The 20,777-nt window shown below is 56.7% G+C and overlaps 3 protein-coding genes across 4 annotated transcripts in view; all 3 read right to left on the minus strand.

Annotated features, from left to right (window-relative positions):
- Positions 1-1,774, minus strand: part of efnb3b (ephrin-B3b) — a 69,536-nt gene extending 67,762 nt beyond the window's left edge. Inside the window, exon 1 of the mRNA XM_006627386.3 lies at positions 472-1,774. Within this exon, the coding sequence (XP_006627449.1) occupies positions 472-587 (116 nt within the window). The 5' untranslated portion in view covers positions 588-1,774. The remainder of the gene's footprint in view (positions 1-471) is intronic.
- A 3,900-nt stretch (positions 1,775-5,674) lies between these two features.
- On the minus strand, positions 5,675-10,551 carry LOC138234898 (caldesmon). Its single transcript, XM_069186696.1, has 6 exons — positions 9,271-10,551; positions 8,212-8,387; positions 7,374-7,619; positions 7,095-7,222; positions 6,574-6,643; positions 5,675-6,215 (listed from the first exon to the last, which is right to left on the minus strand). The coding sequence occupies exons 1-6, from the start codon at positions 9,440-9,442 to the stop codon at positions 5,979-5,981; spliced, it is 1,029 nt and encodes a 342-aa protein (XP_069042797.1). The 5' UTR covers positions 9,443-10,551; the 3' UTR covers positions 5,675-5,978.
- Positions 10,552-10,651: 100 nt separating this feature from the next.
- On the minus strand, positions 10,652-20,777 carry wrap53 (WD repeat containing, antisense to TP53). Of its 2 annotated transcripts, none has more exons than XM_069186695.1 (12): positions 20,589-20,777; positions 16,277-16,846; positions 16,010-16,142; positions 15,816-15,911; positions 15,615-15,723; positions 15,337-15,425; positions 15,096-15,186; positions 14,182-14,314; positions 12,891-13,099; positions 12,621-12,724; positions 12,297-12,440; positions 10,652-11,428 (listed from the first exon to the last, which is right to left on the minus strand). In XM_069186695.1, exons 2-12 carry the CDS (start codon positions 16,617-16,619, stop codon positions 11,215-11,217), a joined length of 1,665 nt encoding a protein of 554 aa, XP_069042796.1. In that variant the 5' UTR covers positions 16,620-16,846; positions 20,589-20,777; the 3' UTR covers positions 10,652-11,214. The 2 variants fall into 2 exon arrangements, with proteins under 2 accessions (XP_069042796.1, XP_069042795.1); XM_069186694.1 differs by having other exon boundaries at positions 15,816-15,914.

Here is a 20,777-nt window from a genome sequence, read left to right on the forward strand (position 1 = left end):
GAGTCCCGAGTGGGCTCGACACGGCGCCGCCAGTACCCGGAGACCGTGTCCTGCCTCTCTAATCACGGACACGCACTTCACTTCCAGAGCGACTGGAGAAAGGTCACTGAGTAACTGTGGATTCCCACGCGTGTCAGCGGCGAGATCACAGCCCGGGTAGCGAGTTCCTTCCAGCCGGGCGATTAGAGGGGTTGGTCTCTAATCGCTGTCCAGCAGGGTAAGAGTTCGTGTCCGGGGGTGTGGGACCAGCGGCCGCTCACGCTGCTGACGCGCCCAGTCGCACACAAATACACCGCGCAACAGGTCGAGCCACAACACCCGGACCCCAGAACCGAGCCTCCCCCCCTCCCCGGAGTCCACAGCGCCCGGCCAGGGGCACAACCACCCCGCAGACCCACTCCCCCGCCGAACCGGTCCGACCGGACTCCCCTCGCCCCCCCGGAGATCCACCCAGACCAGCAGACCACCTACCTCCTGTTGAGCGAGTTCCAGTAGATGGGCTCCAGGTTGGTGGCGCAGCTCCCCGGAATCTCCACAGCCAGCACGAGCAGCACTGCCAGCGCGCGCACACCGCGGCCGAACGCCATCGCGCGCCCGGCCGGACCCGGGCTGACAGAGACCGTCCCTCGCGCAGTCAGTGGGCGCCGCTCCGTCCCGTCCCTCGCGGCCGCATAGGGGGCACGGAGAGCAGCCAGAGGGGGGGCGAGGGAGCGGAAAACTCTTCCGGAGAAAGTCAGGGGGCCAACTTCGTCCGCCGTGCCCCCCTCTCCCGGCTGCCGGGGAACTCTCGGGGGTTTCGAGCCGAGAGAGTTGAGATTCTGCCTCCCGGAGCTGCTAAAACAATCCCATGTCGTCCGGGTGCTTGTTTATTTTCTTTCTCGACCCAGAACCCGCACGCACACACTCTCAAACTGGGGCGGAAAGTGTCTTCGGGCTGCTGTAGTTCCACAGCAGGGTTTTGGGGGCGGCTGTTGGGTTTTTTTCCTCGCGTCGTGGATCCCTCGTGCGGCGGCGGCGGCCGGCCGGCCAGCCAACCGGACTCGGGCGCGCGGGGGGCGGGGGTCCCGGTTTCAAGCCGCGCTCCCTCGTCTGGGCTCGGCGCGTGGCGTGCCGGAGCTCTCGCTCATCCCCGCTCGCTCGCGCACGGGAAAAATTCTGCTCGCCGTGTCCCGATGACTCCAGACTCCAGACTCCCCCCTCTCCTCCTCCTCCTCCTCCTCCTCTCAGAGAAAGAGAGCGTGAAACAAATAAAAGTTTCTACGACGGGACCTGGCGTCTAAGTGGAGGGTCTGCCGAGCCCGTCCATTCTCACGCGAGTAGAAATGGAGTTTTGCTTTCTGGTGGCATCTCCGCTCCCAGCCTAGGAGCTGCAGTTTGTATTTCCTTTGCTCTTAACGACGATTCTCCAATCGCACAGGTCCCCGCGTCGGAGTCCCCTCCACCGGCGACGGGTTTTTCGGGGTGTTTGGAAAAAAAAATAATGAAGCAACTGTAGCAGATCCCGGGTTGTTGTTTTTTTTTGTGTGTTTTAGGGGAAAAACAAAATCCCCCCACCGCAAACTCCTGAAAAGCCTCCAAAATATTGAAAACCGCAGCCTGCCCCGCGCGTTCGGGGAGAGACGGTGGATAAAGAGCGGCGGAGGACTGGACCCGACCCGAGCCCGAACCCTGTGCCTGCCTGCGCTGCTGTGTGCCGGCCCGGCGCGGTCTGTGGCGCTGAACACATCCACTCTGTTTTGATGGCGAGGAGGGGAGGGGGGCCGGGCTGCGAGTGTTTGGAGAGGAGAGAGGGTGAGAGGTAGGTAGAGACCGAGAGAGAGAGAGAAAACACGAATTCGCTGTTCCGTTTCACTGAGCGAACACGGACCAGGGATTTTTTTTTGTGTGTGTTGCGTGTTCGATTGTGTTGTCGGTGTGTGTGTGTGTGCTTCTTTGAAAGAAGGATCCCGGACTGAAATGTTCTCTCTCTCTCCCTCCTCCCAACCTCGGGCTTATCCAACACATTCCAGCCACACCGAGAGAGAGAGCAGTGTGCGCGCTCGCCAGCGGTGGCTTCGGGACTCCTGACGGCCCGGCCGGCCCGAAAGCCCGGAGTGGATTCGTCCCTCTCCCCCCCCCTCCTCCGTCTCGAACACGCGCAGACACCGTCACGCACGCCGCCACCAAGCCCAGGAATCCGGCTTCGCGCCGGCGGCCGGGATTCCGAAGGCGGGCGGCGCCCCCCAGCGGCGGCCGCGCGCACTGCGGGAGCCCCGCGACGGCCGCCAGCACGCGCGATGCCCCCGGCGGCCTCTTCACAGTCACAGCTGCGTCGGAAAAACGAGCGGTTGCTGCGGACGCGTCACAGATCCGCTCGAGACACGTGTCACTCGCGCCAGGGGTTCGAGTGGGGGCCTGCGTCACCGTGCGCAGGCTGCAAGGGGACAGGTAAAGGTTTATTCCCGGCTGGAAAGAGAAGGGAAAAGACACAACGTTTCGGCTGTGGAGCTTCCTTCAGGTGTGACGTGTCCCTTTTCTTCTTAGATTGTCTCGCCGACACAGGAACTCAGTTGTGATCCCGGCTTGAGATCAGATTTAACCCCCTTTATCCCGAGCTTAACCCCCGGGTCTCCGCGCGTCCGAATATTTTCAAATCGTCTGTATGTGTGCGCGTGGTGGGGGGGACATCTGTTGATTTTCTGTCCCAGATTAGACGACCACTTGACGCATTCGCATGTGAGTGGTTTCCGACCGTGTCTGTTAGAAGTTACACTGTGAAATATAGGATACAAAGACAAAAACAGAAGAAGACATTAGAAGGCGCGCGTTGGTGATTAAGTGCGGTCTGTTTCGTACAGAAAAAAAACTTCCCAGAAAAAGCCTTTCTACCCAGAACTGTAGCCGGGCCCGGCGTGTTATTGTTAGACGCGCATTACAGGGGCACCTCAGCTGGTCACTGGTTAGGTGCCAAGCTGTCCAGCCAGCGCTGCCCAACACCGTCATGTGCGTGTGGCAAAACCGCTCCTGCACCGCCGCCGTGTGGACGCCGGTGGAACTGCAACCAAAGCGCTGACAGGGAAACCCCGCACCGAAACTCACCAATGACCGGTTACACCCACCGCTGCATAGAGCATTCAGACTAAATCAGCACAGTGTAGTGCACTGGACAGACCATGACAGCTAAATCAACACAGTGTAGTGCACTGGACAGACCATGTCAACTAAATCAACACAGTGTAGTGCACTGGACAGACCATGTCAACTAAATCAACACAGTGTAGTGCACTGGACAGACCATGTCAACTAAATCAACACAGTGTAGTGCACACGACAAACCATGTCAACTTAATCAGCCCAGTGTAGTGCACTGGACAGACCATGTCAACTTAATCAGCCCAGTGTAGTGCACAGGACAGACCATGACAGCTAAATCAACACAGTGTAGTGCACAGGACAGACCATGACAGCTAAATCAACACAGTGTAGTGCACTGGACAGACCATGTCAACTAAATCAACACAGTGTAGTGCACATGACAGACCACGACAGCTAAATCAGCAGTGTAGTTCACTGTACAGAGGTGTCAAGTGAACCAGCTCAGTGTAGTTCACTGTACAGAGGTGTCAAGTAAACCAGCTCAGTGCAGTTCACTGTACAGAGGTGTAAAGTGAACCAGCTCAGTGTAGTTCACTGTACAGAGGTGTAAAGTGAACCAGCTCAGTGTAGTTCACTGTACAGAGGTGTAAAGTGAACCAGCTCAGTGTAGTTCACTGTACAGAGGTGCAAAGTGAACCAGCTCAGTGTAGTTCACTGTACAGAGGTGTAAAGTGAACCAGCTCAGTGTAGTTCACTGTACAGGGGTGTAAAGTGAACCAGCTCAGTGTAGTTCACTGTACAGAGGTGTAAAGTGAACCAGCTCAGTGTAGTTCACTGTACAGAGGTGTAAAGTGAACCAGCTCAGTGTAGTTCACTGTACAGAGGTGCAAAGTGAACCAGCTCAGTGTAGTTCACTGCACAGAGGTGTAAAGTGAACCAGCTCAGTGTAGTTCACTGTACAGAGGTGCAAAGTGAACCAGCTCAGTGTAGTTCACTGCACAGAGGTGTAAAGTGAACCAGCTCAGTGTAGTTCACTGTACAGAGGTGTCAAGTAAACCAGCTCAGTGTAGTTCACTGTACAGAGGTGTCAAGTAAACCAGCTCAGTGTAGTTCACTGTACAGAGGTGTCAAGTAAACCAGCTCAGTGTAGTTCACTGTACAGAGGTGTCAAGTAAACCAGCTCAGTGTAGTTCACTGTACAGAGGTGTCAAGTAAACCAGCTCAGTGTAGTTCAGTGTACAGAGGTGTAAAGTGAACCAGCTCAGTGTAGTTCAGTGTACAGAGGTGTAAAGTGAACCAGCTCAGTGTAGTTCACTGTACAGAGGTGCAAAGTGAACCAGCTCAGTGTAGTTCACTGCACAGAGGTGTAAAGTGAACCAGCTCAGTGTAGTTCACTGTACAGAGGTGTAAAGTGAACCAGCTCAGTGTAGTTCACTGTACAGAGGTGTCAAGTAAACCAGCTCAGTGCAGTTCACTGTACAGAGGTGTAAAGTGAACCAGCTCAGTGTAGTTCACTGTACAGAGGTGTCAAGTAAACCAGCTCAGTGTAGATCAGTGTACAGAGGTGTAAAGTGAACCAGCTCAGTGTAGTTCACTGTACAGAGGTGTCAAGTAAACCAGCTCAGTGTAGTTCACTGTACAGAGGTGTCAAGTAAACCAGCTCAGTGTAGTTCAGTGTACAGAGGTGTAAAGTGAACCAGCTCAGTGTAGTTCACTGTACAGAGGTGTAAAGTGAACCAGCTCAGTGTAGTTCACTGTACAGAGGTGTAAAGTGAACCAGCTCAGTGTAGTTCACTGTACAGAGGTGCAAAGTGAACCAGCTCAGTGTAGTTCACTGCACAGAGGTGTAAAGTGAACCAGCTCAGTGTAGTTCACTGTACAGAGGTGTAAAGTGAACCAGCTCAGTGTAGTTCACTGTACAGAGGTGTCAAGTAAACCAGCTCAGTGCAGTTCACTGTACAGAGGTGTAAAGTGAACCAGCTCAGTGTAGTTCACTGTACAGAGGTGTCAAGTAAACCAGCTCAGTGTAGATCAGTGTACAGAGGTGTAAAGTGAACCAGCTCAGTGTAGTTCACTGTACAGAGGTGTCAAGTAAACCAGCTCAGTGTAGTTCACTGTACAGAGGTGTCAAGTAAACCAGCTCAGTGTAGTTCAGTGTACAGAGGTGTAAAGTGAACCAGCTCAGTGTAGTTCACTGTACAGAGGTGTAAAGTGAACCAGCTCAGTGCAGTTCACTGTACAGAGGTGTAAAGTGAACCAGCTCAGTGTAGTTCACTGTACAGAGGTGTAAAGTGAACCAGCTCAGTGTAGTTCACTGTATAAAGGGTGTAAAGTGAACCAGCTCAGTGTAGTTCACTGTATAAAGGGTGTAAAGTGAACCAGCTCAGTGTAGTTCACTGCACAGAGGTGTAAACTCCTCTCTCCCGGGGCCCTGCAGTGCCAGCAGTCCCGCTCAGTGTGCCTCAGTCCCCGGGCCGTAGTCCCCTGTCCACCGGGTCAGGTTCCGGCCCGCTGCAGCCCGGGTAAGCGGTTCTGCCTGCGGACACCTGGGGAGAATCCTGTCGCTTGAGGTGAGAGCTGAGACTGCTGAGGCCATGGGAACAGTTAATCAATAGTCAATGAGCTTTATTCTTCTATAGTGCCTTTCAGTACAGAGCACTGTCAAGGCACATTACACAATGAAAACAGTAGAGCAAACACAATACATGTAATGGGATACGAACCTTGGCTAGATTACTGAAAAATGATAATCTTCTCATGTATAAAAGGATTGTTTTTTTCTCAACAATGGAGACACAGAAAGATTGTATTCCTTATAGCCAAGCTGCAGTTCATGTTGTGATCGAAGTGAACCGACAGGCGTAACTCTCCAGTGAACCGCAGCCTTCAGCATCTTTGCTGATTTAAAAGTAGGCGACGGGTAAGAGGCGATTAATCGCGTCGAAGTCTGTCCTCAAGCTCTTCCCCCGAGGGGGAGGGGTTAACTCAGGGGGCGGGGCCACGCCCACGACATCATCGGTCTGGACCCCCGTCTCGGCCAATCCTGGCTCTCGGCCCAGGCGCCGCAGCCGCAGCAGGTAGTCGGAGTGCAGGCTGGAGTCGGTGAGGTCCACAAACCGGCGGTAATTCACCTGGACTTCCTGGGAGAGAGAGAGAAGAGGAAAGTATAGAAGAGAGGGAGAGAGAAGGAGAGATGCAGAGGAAGGGATTGGAGAGAGATGGAGGGAGAAGGTGAGGGTGAGGAAGAGGGAGGGAAGGAGCGCAGAGGAAAGGGTGGGGGAGAGGGAGAGAGAAGGATGGAGAGGGAGAGAGAGAAGGAGGGGTGGAGGGAGAGTGAAGGATGGAGAGAGAGAGAGAGAAGGAGGGGTGGAGGGAGAGAGAGAGAGGCACCGGTGGAAAGCAGCAGAGGGAGAGAGCGTTCACATGTTCAGACGGGATGCTGTGCTGAAGGAAGTTCATGCGAATCCAATGTTAAACATCTAATGTCATTTTTGGCACCTTAAACTCCTTTTCATAGAGCATCTTCTCCCTGGTGACCCTCTGCACCTTCACCTGCAGCTCTCCGATCCTTCAACACACAAGCAGCGACAGTCTCTGAGAGTCAGCTCTGTCCCTGACGGCCCTGCCTGAGTCTGTCTGCAGTGTCACTGTGCCCAGAGGACAGCCTGTGAGTGTGAGCCGGAACTTTACGCTGCATAGTGTGGGTGTGCTGTGTGTGGATATATATACCGTGTGTGTGAGTTTGTAGCGTGCTGTGTGTGTATCGAGTGTGAGTGTGTACTGTGTGTAAGTACTATGTGTGTCCCGTGTGTGTGTACCATGTGTGTCCTGTGTGTGTACTGTGTGTGTGTGTGTACCATGTGTGTCCCATGTGTGTGTGTACTGTGTGTGTGTGTGTACCATGTGTGTCCCATGTGTGTGTGTACTGTGTGTGTGTGTGTACCATGTGTGTCCCATGTGTGTGTGTACTGTGTGTGTGTGTGTACTGTGTCTACACAGTGGAAGACAGCCAGACTCACTGCTCCTTGAGCTGCGCCTCTCGCTGGCTGTGCTCCTCCCTCAGTGCGCGTCTCTCTCGCGCGGCGTCTCTCTCACACTGCTCTCGAACCCGGACCTCCGCCTGCCGCACACGCTCCGACAGCTCCGCCTGGGAGAGACAGAGGCTTCCCAACGTCGTCAAACACGCCGACACATTCCGTACATCCCTGATTCCAGATCTCCTCTTCATCCCGGCACACACACACACACACACACACACACACACACACACACACACACACACACACCCGCAGCCTCACCTGCGCCTCGGCTCGCACCCTCTCCGCCTCCGCCCGCCCCCGCTCCTCCGCCTCCCGGCCCAGCCTGGCGGCCAGCGCCTCGCAGGCCTGCCTGACCGCCCGACTGCGCTCCTCCTCCAGCCGGGCCTGCAGCGCGCGGGCCTGCTCCTGCGCCCGGGCCGCCAGCCGCGCCCGCAGCCTCTGCCTCTGCTCGGCCTCCAGCCGGTCCCGGTTCCGCAGGGCCTCCTCAAACCGGGCCTGCAGGGTCTGGGGCAGGGGAGGGGATTGATGGACAGGCATCGCGGAGCAGTGGACATGAAAATCACTGAGAGAATCTGGGAACACAGTCAGACTGGAATTTGGACAGATGTGTCAGTGAAGCCGATACTCCACCCATCCAGTCAGGACAGGAGGAACATCTTTACACAAAGAGCGGTGGGAGTGTGGAACAAACTGCTCAGACGTGTCACTGAAGCCGATATTCCACCCATCCAGTCAGGACAGGAGGAACATCTTTACACAAAGAGCGGTGGGAGTGTGGAACAAGCCGCCCAGCCATGTGTGCCTGAGTGTGTGTGGATGTCCTGTAATGGACTGGTGTCCAGTCCAAGGTGTACCCCGACTTGCGCTCATTGCCTGCTGGGATAGACTCCGGCTCCCTTGCAACCCTGAACTGGATGAAGCAGTGAGAGGATGAATGGATGGATGGATGAAAGGATGATACACAGACAGCTTGCTGTAAACACAGGGGTTCAAGAGGGAACAGCCTCTCGTCTCTTGGAGGTGACTTCAGCGTGTGTGGGTCACCAACGTCTTCTCTGGCGCTTGAGTGATGGAGGAGCTCGGCTTTCTCTCTTACCAGTCTCTGCTGCTCCAGCGCCCTCTCTCTCTCGTCCTCCGCCGTCCCCCGGGGCTCCGGCGCTTCCCCCTCCTGCCAGCGGGGGTCGCCCTCCCCTGGGGCCGCTGCCCCGCGGTCCTCGACACGCCCGGCAGGCGGGGGCGCCGCTGGGCTGGCGCTGCGCCGGTCTCCCAGCTCTGGCGAGTGCAGGACAGGGTGATCAGCAGGGGGAGAGCCAGACAGATCCTGCCTGCTTGGTCAGTCATCGCCCAGAGTGTCCAAACCAACGCCCCTGTGTGGGGAGGACAGCAACCTGACATCCTGTCCTGTTTGGACATGAAAGATCCTGGGACACTATCTGTAGGAGTGCTGACTCTGGATCTGTGCAGTCTGGCTTCCCTACTGTCCTCCTTCACTCAGCTGGTGCAGCAGAGTCTCCCTCCTCCCCATGTCTTTGCCTGTGTGTACTGTATGTTGTGTGTGTGTGTGTGCTGTCAGGGAGTAGCTGCATGCTCTGACCGTACAGACACTCACAGGAATGAAAGACCTGCTCCCTGTGTGTCGCTCTCTAGCCCCGGGTAACGACCCCAGCGGTCACGGGAGCTCAGACCGACCGCCTCCTGCCGGAGACACCGCCACGCTGGGCACGTTCCCCGTGACAGTCCTGACGCTCGTGGAAACGGCTCTTGTGCCAAACACAAGGCGTAAAAATGATTTTAAAAAAAACACTTAAGGTTTCACTTTTAAAACAGTTTACATGTTTACACGTGAACATCCGTTTCGCGCTACACTGTACATGTCCACAGATCCCGAGTGAACACGACCCCACGCAGCATTTATTTACCTTCTTGCAAAGCAAGTAAGGTAAATACTTCTGCAATGTCCCTCACGGGATCAATAAAGTATCTAAGTTTAGTTTTGTCAACGGCTCCTTAAGCCAAGTTAACGACGGACCCTCCGTTTGAAGCCAGATGCAAAAAAGGATTCATAGTTTTAAGAACCGTCTTCATTAAATCCTAAAACTTCATAAAAGCAGAAAATATATCCAGCGACAGCGGCGGAATCTGGGGTGGAGCTCACCCAATATGTGCCGGTGGGTGGCCCGCTGAGTGGACAGAGTGCCGCGGTTGACGATCCGCTCCAGCAGCCGGCTGTTGGAGGTCGTGTCCCCGCGGATAAAACACGCTGACCCCCGCAGAGGTCCAGCGGTGTCCGCTGTCCACCATCCGTGCCGAGCGGAGTAGGAGGCCATGGCGGCGGAGCTCGAGGAGACCGGCGGCGTTCTCTCGTCGCCCGGCAACGCCAGAACCTGGCCAGCCGAGGGCGCACTTCGGAAACGCGGCCGCTAGATGGCGACGGCGAGCCTGCGCGCCCCTGTACACTACGGAAAAGCCCGAGTATAATGAACCGAAGGGCTGTAGTGCAGCCAGACGGCTACTTCTCCAATCTCATGTAATCAAGTGCCTAAACCTTGACCTCTTCTCATCCGGGGGAGTGAGGGACTGCGGACTGCGCGTGTGTGAAGATAAACTCAAACTCCAGTTGGCGTCAAATTCTCTGAAGCTAAATAGTGGGAAAACAACTTTTACTGGGGGGTAGGACACATCTGCTGGAACAGCTGGAGAGCTTCACAGTAATGGCGGATGGCGTGGCCACTCAGGCATCAGTCACAGTCAGGAACCTGCAATTCACACTTCATCCTCTCCTGTCCTCTGAGCCCCACGTGAAAATGTTTATTAAAACCTGTTTTTCACCTTAGAAATGTTGCCCCCCTTAGGCAATTTCTATCGATGTCTGATGCCCCGTGCCTGACTCATGCATTTCTACCGCAGCAAGGCTTGATTTCTGCAACTCTGTATCCTACAGGCTCCCCAACACCCCTCTCCGCTTGGTGTTCGAAATGTTGCAATAAGTCCAGAACTCTGCAGCTAGAGCCTACTGCCTCACGTCAGACCTACACATCACTCCTACACTTCAATTTCCACATCGGTCGAGTCTCAAGCTCTAGTCTGTGTTCCTGATTTTAATTCAACACTGCCTCTGCGCTGATGGGGGTCCCCCTTTTCCAGCAGTACCTCCCGCCAGCAAAGGGGAAGAAGGGCGTTTCATAGACACACAGAGGTCATGGCTTCCAGAATATCTCTTTAACCACACGCATCATCCAGCTCATTGAAGACTCAAAGCATGTGACCCGTAAGACTCACTGCAGTGGGGCTCCCCAGGGCTTGAACCAGATTCGGGGCGACCTGTAAGACTGACAGGAGTGGGGCTCCCCAGGGCTGGAGACCCCGATTCAGAGTGACATGTAAGACTGATGGGAGTGGGGCTCCCCTGGGCTAGAGACCCCAATTCAGGGTGATCTGTAAGACGGGAGACCCTTTTGGATGAAGTCAGGAACCCCTTTCTTACAGCCCTCGCACTTCAGATCAGACCACAAATCAAGACTCAGGGTACAACCACACCATTTACAAAAATATATCATGTACAAGGCTGTGTGCTAAGAACACAGGTCGAAGGCGCAGAAAGTGACATTCTGGTGTTGTCTCGGTCCTCAAACCGCTCCTGCAGAAACGCTTTAAAAATTACACACCAGGGAACAACAGCTCCCCTGAGAGAGAGGAGGAGAGAAGGAAAGAGACACATCGATGAAGGAGAGAGAGAAAAAACTCCCAGGAACCATAGAGGGATCTTTGCTGTAAACTGCGACACACGAGTTCCTGTTTTACAACAGAAAAGGCACAAGAAGTCGTCCATCTTTGTGCAAAGTTGAGGTGGAAGAGTCATAAAAAAACTGCAGTCCCAAGACAGATATGGCACATTCCATCATGGTGGGGGGTGTGGTGCCTAGTTCTGGGTTCAGCTGGGATAATAAACACAGAAAAATCCCTTTTCTGAAACAGTTTGTGCCCTCTGCTGCAGCACCAGTTTGGTATGGGCCAGACGCGGGGGGAGTGGCGCTCCTGGAGTTGGTCTCCCCCTGCCCAGGCGTGACAATGGTTCGTCCCAGGCCGGGTGTGCGCCAGCTCAGCTGCTCATCTCCGCCGACAGAGGGTCCCGGCCAGCCCCCCCGCTGCCGCCGTGTGGGCCGGCCCACCAGAGCGCGAGCGCGTTCTCCCCGCGGGACTGGCGCCGCAGCACGACCAGCCCCTCGGCGTCGGAGTCGCCCTCGCTGTCGCTGGGCTCGGCGAACTGGCGCTGCCCGCAGGAGGACACCAGCAGGGGCATGTGGGGGTGAAGACTGCGGACGCAGGGAGAGAGAGAGAGAGAGATGCACGTTTCAGGACACTTCTCTAGGGGGTGCTGTGGAACACCTCTCCTGCTCTCCTGAGCTGTGGATACAGGGCCGGAAGGTGGCCGACGGGTGGTGGTGGTAGTAATAAATATTACAATATTATTCTTTACATTTATACGACGCTGCTCTGGACACTCCCCTCAAAGCAAGGGAGTCCCCTCCACCCCCACCAGTGTGCAGCCCCACCTGGATGATGCACCAGTACACCCACCACACACCAGCTCTCAGTGGGGAGGAGAACAGAGTGATGAAGCCAGTTCAGAGAGGGGGATTATCAGGAGACCATGATTGGTAAGGGCCAGGGGGAAGCCTGGCCAGGACACCGGGGTAACACCCCTACTCTTTTCGAGAAATGCCCTGGGAGGTTTTTATTTCTGGGACCCACACGGACCGCGGGGTGAGCGCCCCCTACAGGTCCAACTAAACACCTCTTCCAGCAGCAGCCTTAGCTTTCCCAGGAGGTCTCCCATCCAGGTACAGGCCAGGCTCACACCTGCTGAGCTCCAGTTCAAGTATTTTTTGTCCCATTTGGGACAGCAGTCGGGGAAAAGCAGTTGTAGCTGCTGAGAGGTGAGAGCGATTGCTCGGATTGGGCCACAGAAACCACAGGTCAGCCTTACATTGATAAAACCAGGGGATATGACCCCATCTGGACCTAAATCTTTCAGAGAACATTTCAAGCTACTGGAATGAGTGAGTGTGCACGGCGGGCCGGAGTATCTGTCACTATACAAGAGGTTAATCGGTCTGTGAATGCGTTACGGCACACAGGACACTCTGCCATGGTTTCACAGCACACAGAGCCGCTGTTCACCTGATCCCATTGGTGCAGTCCCCCTGGGCCTGGTACTGGAGCACAGGCTGCAGTGCCGGGTTCTGGTCAATGGGGGGCGCCATGGATGTGTCCCACACTGACACCACCCCTTCAGTGCTTCCGGTCAGCAGATAGCGGCCAGACCTGGAAGGACAAGAGCAGGTTTACCGCAAAGCTGCGACTCCAGAACAGAGCCGGAGGACAGTGTCACCGTGACCCCCTGTCTCTCACAAGTCCACTACCACAAAGATAATCGCTCCTGTTGGCTGGGAGCATGCAGAAGTGTCCTGCATGTGTGTAGCGTGTATCCGTGCTCAGACTCACGGGTCCAGGTCAAAGTAGATCCTCTGGTTGGTGGTGACGGTCCGGCGCAGAGAGAACAGAACCCGGCCCGGTTCCCGCAGATCCCAGCACAGGATCTCTGGGTCCTGGGAGACGGAGACAGAGAGAGACACTTCAGAAACAAGTCAAAGTAAACTCACAACAGAGACAAAGCAAAGGCTACAAACTGGAATAAAGAGGACAAGTCAGAAGTTCAGTCTTTTCTTCAGAAGGATAAAAGGGGGAGAAGAGGGAAGAGAGAGGTGCCCTCACCTTGCGCCCCCCGGTGTAGAGCAAGTTCCCCTCGGGGGAGAAGAGCAGGTGAGTGACGCCGCCCTGGTGGCCGGTGAGCACGGCGATGGGGATGCCCTCCTCGAGCGAGTACAGCCCCACTGTCCGGGAGTAGGAGCCACAGGCGTACACTGGCTGCATCGGGCTGAACGCCAGGCAGGAGATTATACCACTCTGACCCTGCTTCTTCACTGAGGGGGGAGAGAGAGGGGCAGTGAGAGGGAGGAACAGGGGAGGGAGGAGCAAGAGGCAGAAGAGAAGAGACAGGGCGGGGCAGAAGAGAAGAGACAGGGCGGGGCAGAGGGCAGAGCGAGAGGCAGAAGAGAAGAGACAGGGCGGGGCGGAGCGAGAGGCAGAAGAGAAGAGACATGGCGGGGCGGAGCGAGAGGCAGAAGAGAAGAGACAGGGCGGGGCAGAGGGAGAGGCAGAAGAGAAGAGACAGGGCGGGGCAGAGGGCAGAGCGAGAGGCAGAAGAGAAGAGACAGGGCGGGGCGGAGCGAGAGGCAGAAGAGAAGAGACAGGGTGGGGCGGAGGGCGGAGCGAGAGGCAGAAGAGAAGAAACATGGCAGGGCGGAGCGAGAGGCAGAAGAGAAGAGAGGGCGGGGCAAAGGGAGAGGCAGAAGAGAAGAGACAGGGCGGGGCAGAGGGCGGAGGGAGAGGCAGAAGAGAAGAGACAGGGCGGGGCAGAGGGCGGAGTGAGAGGCAGAAGAGAAGAGGGCGGGGCAGAGGGCGGAGCAAGAGGCAGAAGAGAAGAGGGCGGGGCAGAGGGCGGAGCAAGAGGCAGAAGAGGGTAGAGATAAGAGACAGGGCGGGGCGAGAGGCGGAAGAGAAGCGACGGGGCGGGGCAGAGGGCAGGGCAAGAGGCAGAAGAGAAGAGACAGGGCGGGGGGAGAGGCAGAAGAGAAGAGACAGGGCGGGGCAGAGGGAGAGGCAGAAGAGAAGAGACAGGGCAGAGGGCGGAGCGAGAGGCAGAAGAGAAGAGACAGGGCGGGGCAGAGGGAGAGGCAGAAGAGAAGAGACAGGGCGGGGCAGAGGGCGGAGTGAGAGGCAGAAGAGAAGAGACAGGGCGGGGCAGAGGGCAGGGCGAGAGGCAGAAGAGGGTAGAGATAAGAGACAGGGCGGGGCAGAGGGAGAGGCGGAAGAGAAGAGACAGGGCGGGGCAGAGGGCAGGGCGAGAGGCGGAAGAGAAGAGACAGGGCGGGGCACCTGGGAAAGCAATCAAAACTCTCTAAAAAACCACGAGAAAACGCCATCGATTGAAAGGGGGGCTCACCCAGGGTGGGCCTCTTCTCGCACTCCCTGCCGGGGCGCGAGGTCTCGAAGACGCGCACCATCTTATCGAAGCCGCAGAAGAGCTGGGCGCCGTCCGGGGTGAAGCACAGCGAGTGGGCGGCGGTCAGCTCGTCCTGGCGGGACAGACGGACAGTCAGAGGCGGACGCTCGGAGCGGCTCGACCCGACGCCAGCACCGGAACCCCACCACGAGCCCCTGCAGGACCCACAGCCCAGTCCCAGGCCGAGCCCAGGGCTGCCAGCAGACGGACGAGCTTGGAGCACGCCAACCTGCAGCGCAGCTAGCAGGGAGAAAAGGTGTTGACGGGACAGGGGGCTCGCAAAGGGATCTGCATGGCAATGAGATGGGGTCCGTAGACCCTACAGGTGGGGGTTCCCAATCCTGGTGACCTACACACACCTGTCGGCTTGCATTCCCTGCCCTTCATTACATACCTGAAGCCTTAATTGATCTCAGAAGTTTAGATTCACTGCTAAATTTGTACTTGGTTTCCAATTACAAGTCTGGGACTTTATTTCTCTCTCAGAATACACGAATCAAAGCTCCAACACGTTCCACACTTCAAACAAATCTTTGATTATTATGAAGTCAACGAAGGGTTTGATGGTGTAACCGAGGGCTCGGCCGGTACACAGACCAGCCGGTGTGTGTGAGTCACCAGGCCCGGGACTGGGAACCGCTGCCCTATAGGAAACACTCCCACAGCCTGGGAGACGCAACTGCCCCACAGCGCCACACTGCGCCCTCCATTTGAGGCTCATATGTGTGAAGAGGGGTTGCACAGGGGCACTGTGCTTCAGCCCGGGGTTCAGCTCTGGGGTGCTGTCTGTGTGGGGTTTGTATGTCCTCTGCCCTCTGTGCACAGGTAGCCCAGCCAGGGGGCGCTGTTCTCACCAGGTGGTTGTAGGGCCTGAAGGTTGCGCGGAGGTCACCGTAGAAGGCGTCCCAGATGTGAATTGGGTTGTCCCTGCTGCTGCTGGCTATGCTGGGGGGGGGAAGTGAGGTGGGGGGGGGTTGAGACAAGAAAGGAAAAAAAATCAGAAAACAAGGTTTTTTTCCTCCATAACGCAATAACACAACTTATTCCTACACCACAGAAAGGGAAGAGCAAAGCAAACCAGGGGCGGATACTCACAAGCAGGTGTCGGGGTCCAGGGAGCTCATGAGGGGGTACCAGCAGTAGTCGTAGATGGTGTCCCCCTCGGCCATCCGCAGCACAGGGCTCTGCAGGGGGAGGGAGAGACCAACGGGGCAGTGAGGAGGCAGCCCAGCAGAGACGGGAATCGGGGAAGCAGTCCGGCGGCCAAACGGGATGGCGCAGGTGTGCGGACAGGAGGGCATGCAGGTCAACGGACAGACAGGTGAGCGGGGAGAGGAGGGCGCGTGGACAGACAGGCAGGCAGGCAGACAGACCATCTCGGGCAGCAGGTCCCACTCCTGGCTGTAGAGCTCCGGGGGCAGGTTGTACACGCGCAGCACGTTGTCGGCGCTGTTGGTCAGGATACAGGTGCCGTCCGGAGCCCTGGGGAGAGACAGCAGGACACTCCCTCTATTACCCGTGCGGGGGGGGCATGGGGCTATTCGGAGGCATAGTACGTCAACAACAAGCCTTGCCATTTGCAGCCCTTGAGGTAGTTCTCGGGGGTGCTGGCGTACTCCGCCCAGGCTCCTGTTAACATCTGCGGGTTCTGGCTGAACTCGAACCCCAGGCTACTGAGAGACAGAGACAGACAGAAGGGCCGAGGTTTACTGACGGGCAGCAGACAGAGCGGACGGATGGACAGACAGGTGAAATTTGGGGGACTTACTAGCCCTGTTGCTCCTCAGAGATGCACTCGGTCCCACTCCCCCTCTCCTCCTCGGCATCTGGGGGCTCCCGGCTCTGTCCGTTCTGCTCAGCAGCTGCACTCGCGCCCGGGGCCGCGTCAGGCTGGGGCGACACTGAGAGAGAATCGGAGAGTGAGACAGGGCACGGCTCAAGAGGGGTGCCCCCCCCCCGACTCCTCCTCACCCAGGGAGCACGGGCAGACACGAGGAGACGGACACGCCGAGGGAACCCACAAGCCCGCACAGACCTGCCTCAGCCGGCGCTGGCGAAGGGTCATGACCCGAGTCGACGCCTTCAGGCAAGGAACCGGGGTCCTCAGGTGCCCTGGGGTCAGAGGTCAAAGCGATCCCAATCTCGTCGGTACCTCCCTCTAGAGCAGGTAGGACCACTGAGGGCACTTCCTCTCCGTTGCCGAGTCGGGGCAGTTTGGCCGCTGGGGGCAAGCCTTCCTCCCCCTCTACCTCCTCCACCATCCCCTCCCTTTCTGGTCCCTCTTTCTGGGCCTGGGGGTTCAACACGGGGGGCTTGATCTCTGGCTCCCCCCCCTGGCCAGAGCCTGTTACTGCCCCTGTCTGCACAGGGGAAGCCATGATGCCTGCTGTCGCCGCCACCTCCTCCTCCTCCTCCTCCTCCTCCTCTCCCCTCCGCCCCTGGCCCCGGGTCAGATGGAGGTGTGCAGGGTGCTACTGGGGTAGTGCTTCTTGAAGTTTTTACTGCGTCTCCCTTGGGGACCCGGCTGTGGCACGGTGGCGGGGCGTCTGGGGGGGACCGCGCTCATCACAGCTCTGCGACTCCGGCTCCCGGGACACACAGCGGACTGGGAGAGACGCGGGAAAGAGGAGAGATGGAAGGATTGAGTTTCCCCACCTTCGGATTCGACAGCTGAGAAACAGCGGAGGGCGATGGACCAACAGCAGCAGGATTTAAGGGGAAATAAGAGTATGCAAAGGAACAGCTAAAGGTCCAAGCTGAAAAGAACAGAGGCACAATGTTTTGGCTGTGGAGCCTTCTTCACCTGCCTTTAGACCTGAAGAAGGCTCCGCAGCTAAAACATTGTGCCTCTTTCCTTTTCAGCTTGAAATAAAACTTAACCTGCTCCTTTGAAGCCTGCACATGCTGACAGTTACCTACTTGAAATAAGAGTACGAGCAGCACAAGCAGGAATAAGAGAGGCATTTTCAGCTGCAATTTGCTGCTGTGATGCAGTATGCAAAGCATGAGAGTTCACAGCAGTGCCACAAGTGACATTAACAGTGCAAGGGGCTTTCATAACAATAGAAATTGCTTGCACTTCCACAACAACCAAAGTAAACAACAGTACTCCCAGCAGGAATAGCAGCAGTATCTCTAGCACCACATGCCTATTAAGTGTAGGAGTCTGTGCTCTATCAGCACAGGGGGCAGTGAGAACAGTCCTTTGGGGGTCTGTGCTCCATCAGCACAGGGCAGCAGTGAGAACAGTCCTGCAGGGGTCTGTGCTTCAGTACCACAGGGCAGCAGTGAGAACAGTCCTGCAGGGGTCTGTGCTTCAGTACCACAGGGGGCAGTGAGAACAGTTCTGCAGGGGTCTGTGCTTCAGTACCACAGGGCAGCAGTGAGAACAGTCCTGCAGGAGTCTGTGCTTCAGTACCACAGGGCAGCAGTGAGAACAGTCCTGTGGGGGTCTGTGCTTCAGTACCACAGGGGGGCAGTGAGAACAGTCCTGCAGGGGTCTGTGCTTCAGTACCACAGGGCAGCAGTGAGAACAGTCCTGTGGGGGTCTGTGCTTCATCAGCACAGGGCAGCAGTGAGAACAGTCCTGTGGGGGTCTGTGCTTCAGTACCACAGGGCAGCAGTGAGAACAGTCCTGTGGGGGTCTGTGCTTCATCAGCACAGGGCAGCAGTGAGAATAGTCCTGCAGGGGTCTGTGCTTCAGTACCACAGGGGGGCAGTGAGAACAGTCCTGCAGGGGTCTGTGCTCCATCAGCACAGGGCAGCAGTGAGAACAGTCCTGCAGGGGTCTGTGCTCCATCAGCACAGGGCAGCAGTGAGAACAGTCCTGCAGGGGTCTGTGCTTCAGTACCACAGGGGGCAGTGAGAACAGTCCTGCAGGGGTCTGTGCTTCAGTACCACAGGGGGCAGTGAGAACAGTCCTGCAGGGGTCTGTGCTTCATCAGCACAGGGCAGCAGTGAGAACAGTTCTGCAGGGGTCTGTGCTCCATCAGCACAGGGCAGCAGTGAGAACAGTCCTGCAGGGGTCTGTGCTTCAGTACCACAGGGGGCAGTGAGAACAGTCCTGTGGGGGTCTGTGCTTCATCAGCACAGGGCAGCAGTGAGAACAGTTCTGCAGGGGTCTGTGCTTCAGTACCACAGGGGGCAGTGAGAACAGTCCTGCAGGGGTCTGTGCTTCAGTACCACAGGGGGGCAGTGAGAACAGTCCTGCAGGGGTCTGTGCTTCAGTACCACAGGGCAGCAGTGAGAACAGTCCTGCAGGGGTCTGTGCTCCATCAGCACAGGGCAGCAGTGAGAACAGTCCTGCAGGGGTCTGTGCTTCAGTACCACAGGGGGCAGTGAGAACAGTCCTGCAGGGGTCTGTGCTTCAGTACCACAGGGGGGCAGTGAGAACAGTCCTGCAGGGGTCTGTGCTTCAGTACCACAGGGGGGCAGTGAGAACAGTCCTGCAGGGGTCTGTGCTCCATCAGCACAGGGCAGCAGTGAGAACAGTCCTGCAGGGGTCTGTGCTCCATCAGCACAGGGCAGCAGTGAGAACAGTCCTGCAGGGGTCTGTGCTTCAGTACCACAGGGGGCAGTGAGAACAGTCCTGCAGGGGTCTGTGCTTCAGTACCACAGGGGGCAGTGAGAACAGTCCTGTGGGGGTCTGTGCTTCAGTACCACAGGGGGGCAGTGAGAACAGTCCTGCAGGGGTCTGTGCTTCAGTACCACAGGGCAGCAGTGAGAACAGTCCTGCAGGGGTCTGTGCTTCAGTACCACAGGGGGCAGTGAGAACAGTCCTGCAGGGGTCTGTGCTCCATCAGCACAGGGCAGCAGTGAGAACAGTCCTGCAGGGGTCTGTGCTTCAGTACCACAGGGGGCAGTGAGAACAGTCCTGCAGGGGTCTGTGCTTTAGTACCACAGGGGGCAGTGAGAACAGTCCTGCAGGGGTCTGTGCTTTAGTACCACAGGGGGCAGTGAGAACAGTCCTGCAGGGGTCTGTGCTTCAGTACCACAGGGCAGCAGTGAGAACAGTCCTGCAGGGGTCTGTGCTCCATCAGCACAGGGCAGCAGTGAGAACAGTCCTGCAGGGGTCTGTGGTTCAGTACCACAGGGCAGCAGTGAGAACAGTCCTGCAGGGGTCTGTGGTTCATCAGCACAGGGCAGCAGTGAGAACAGTCCTGCAGGAGTCTGTGCTTCAGTACCACAGGGCAGCAGTGAGAACAGTCCTGTGGGGGGTCTGTGCTTCAGTACCACAGGGCAACAGTGAGAACAGTCCTGCATGAGTCTGTGCTTCAGTACCACAGGGCAGCAGTGAAAACAGTCCTGCAGGAGTCTGTGCTTCAGTACCACAGGGCAGCAGTGAGAACAGTCCTGCAGGAGTCTGTGCTTCAGTACCACAGGGCAGCAGTGAGAACAGTCCTGTGGGGGTCTGTGCTTCAGTACCACAGGGGGCAGTGAGAACAGTCCTGCAGGGGTCTGTGCTTCATCAGCACAGGGCAGCAGTGAGAACAGTCCTGCAGGAGTCTGTGCTTCAGTACCACAGGGCAGCAGTGAGAACAGTCCTGTGGGGATCCGTGCTTCAGTACCACAGGGCAGCAGTGAGAACAGTCCTGCAGGGGTCTGTGCTTCAGTACCACAGGGGGCAGTGAGAACAGTCCTGCAGGGGTCTGTGCTTCATCAGCACAGGGCAGCAGTGAGAACAGTCCTGCAGGAGTCTGTGCTTCAGTACCACAGGGGGCAGTGAGAATAGTCCTGCAGGGGTCTGTGCTTCAGTACCACAGGGGGCAGTGAGAACAGTCCTGTGGGGGTCTGTGCTCCATCAGCACAGGGCAGCAGTGAGAACAGTTCTGCAGGGGTCTGTGCTTCATCAGCACAGGGCAGCAGTGAGAACAGTCCTGCAGGGGTCTGTGCTTCAGTACCACAGGGGGGCAGTGAGAACAGTCCTGTGGGGGTCTGTGCTCCATCAGCACAGGGCAGCAGTGAGAACAGTCCTGCAGGGGTCTGTGCTTCAGTACCACAGGGCAGCAGTGAGAACAGTCCTGCAGGGGTCTGTGCTTCAGTAGCACAGAGGGAAGTGAAAACAGTGATGCTTCCAGTCGCGGTAGTAGAACTAGAGTCAGCAACCGACAGATCTCACCGCTGTTATATTTTACAGTTGACCGACAGTTGACCGTTTCTTAGACCACCAAACCCGTCACGGTACCATAGCAAAGATTTCCGTTTCCATTATTAAAACACAAATAACTTGCAAAGGAAAATAGAGCGAGTATATACTAGCTGCTCTGCCAGTGACCAGCTGCCCCTGATTTCTTCTTCCAACACGCGAGAAACTATGATGCAATTATAAAAATTATGGGGGAAATTACCGTCTCTCCTTCTTTTCTTACTGTGCTTCTGCCCTCCTCTGTGGGTGATCCGGACTCGACGTACTGAAGTTGGGGGAAGAGAGCAATAAAATGTGGAAACAGTACCAAGACGTCCCCACAGCCAGGAATCACGCTGCTCGCTCACAGCCTGGAGGAGGCCGCCATGACAACCACGCTAAAATATCGCGC

Source organism: Lepisosteus oculatus, chromosome 3 (genome assembly GCF_040954835.1).
Source record: "Lepisosteus oculatus isolate fLepOcu1 chromosome 3, fLepOcu1.hap2, whole genome shotgun sequence".
Classification (NCBI taxonomy): domain Eukaryota; kingdom Metazoa; phylum Chordata; class Actinopteri; order Semionotiformes; family Lepisosteidae; genus Lepisosteus; species Lepisosteus oculatus.

What these genes read in the sequence shown, in the direction of transcription:
- LOC138234898 (XM_069186696.1), bottom strand. Translation starts at nt 9,442, where the DNA reads ATGGCCTCCTACTCCGCTCGGCACGGATGGTGGACAGCGGACACCGCT. An exon ending in GAGGCGCAGCTCAAGGAGCA is followed by an intron (nt 6,644 to 7,094) that starts GTGAGTCTGGCT and finishes TGTGTGTTGAAG; the next exon opens with GATCGGAGAGCTGCAGGTGA. An exon ending in TCTATGAAAAGGAGTTTAAG is followed by an intron (nt 6,216 to 6,573) that starts GTGCCAAAAATG and finishes TCTCTCTCCCAG; the next exon opens with GAAGTCCAGGTGAATTACCG.
- wrap53 (XM_069186694.1), bottom strand. Translation starts at nt 16,619, where the DNA reads ATGGCTTCCCCTGTGCAGACAGGGGCAGTAACAGGCTCTGGCCAGGGG. An exon ending in TACCTCAAGGGCTGCAAATG is followed by an intron (nt 15,724 to 15,815) that starts GCAAGGCTTGTT and finishes GTCTCTCCCCAG; the next exon opens with GGCTCCGGACGGCACCTGTA. An exon ending in TCAGGCCCTACAACCACCTG is followed by an intron (nt 14,315 to 15,095) that starts GTGAGAACAGCG and finishes CTGTCCCGCCAG; the next exon opens with GACGAGCTGACCGCCGCCCA.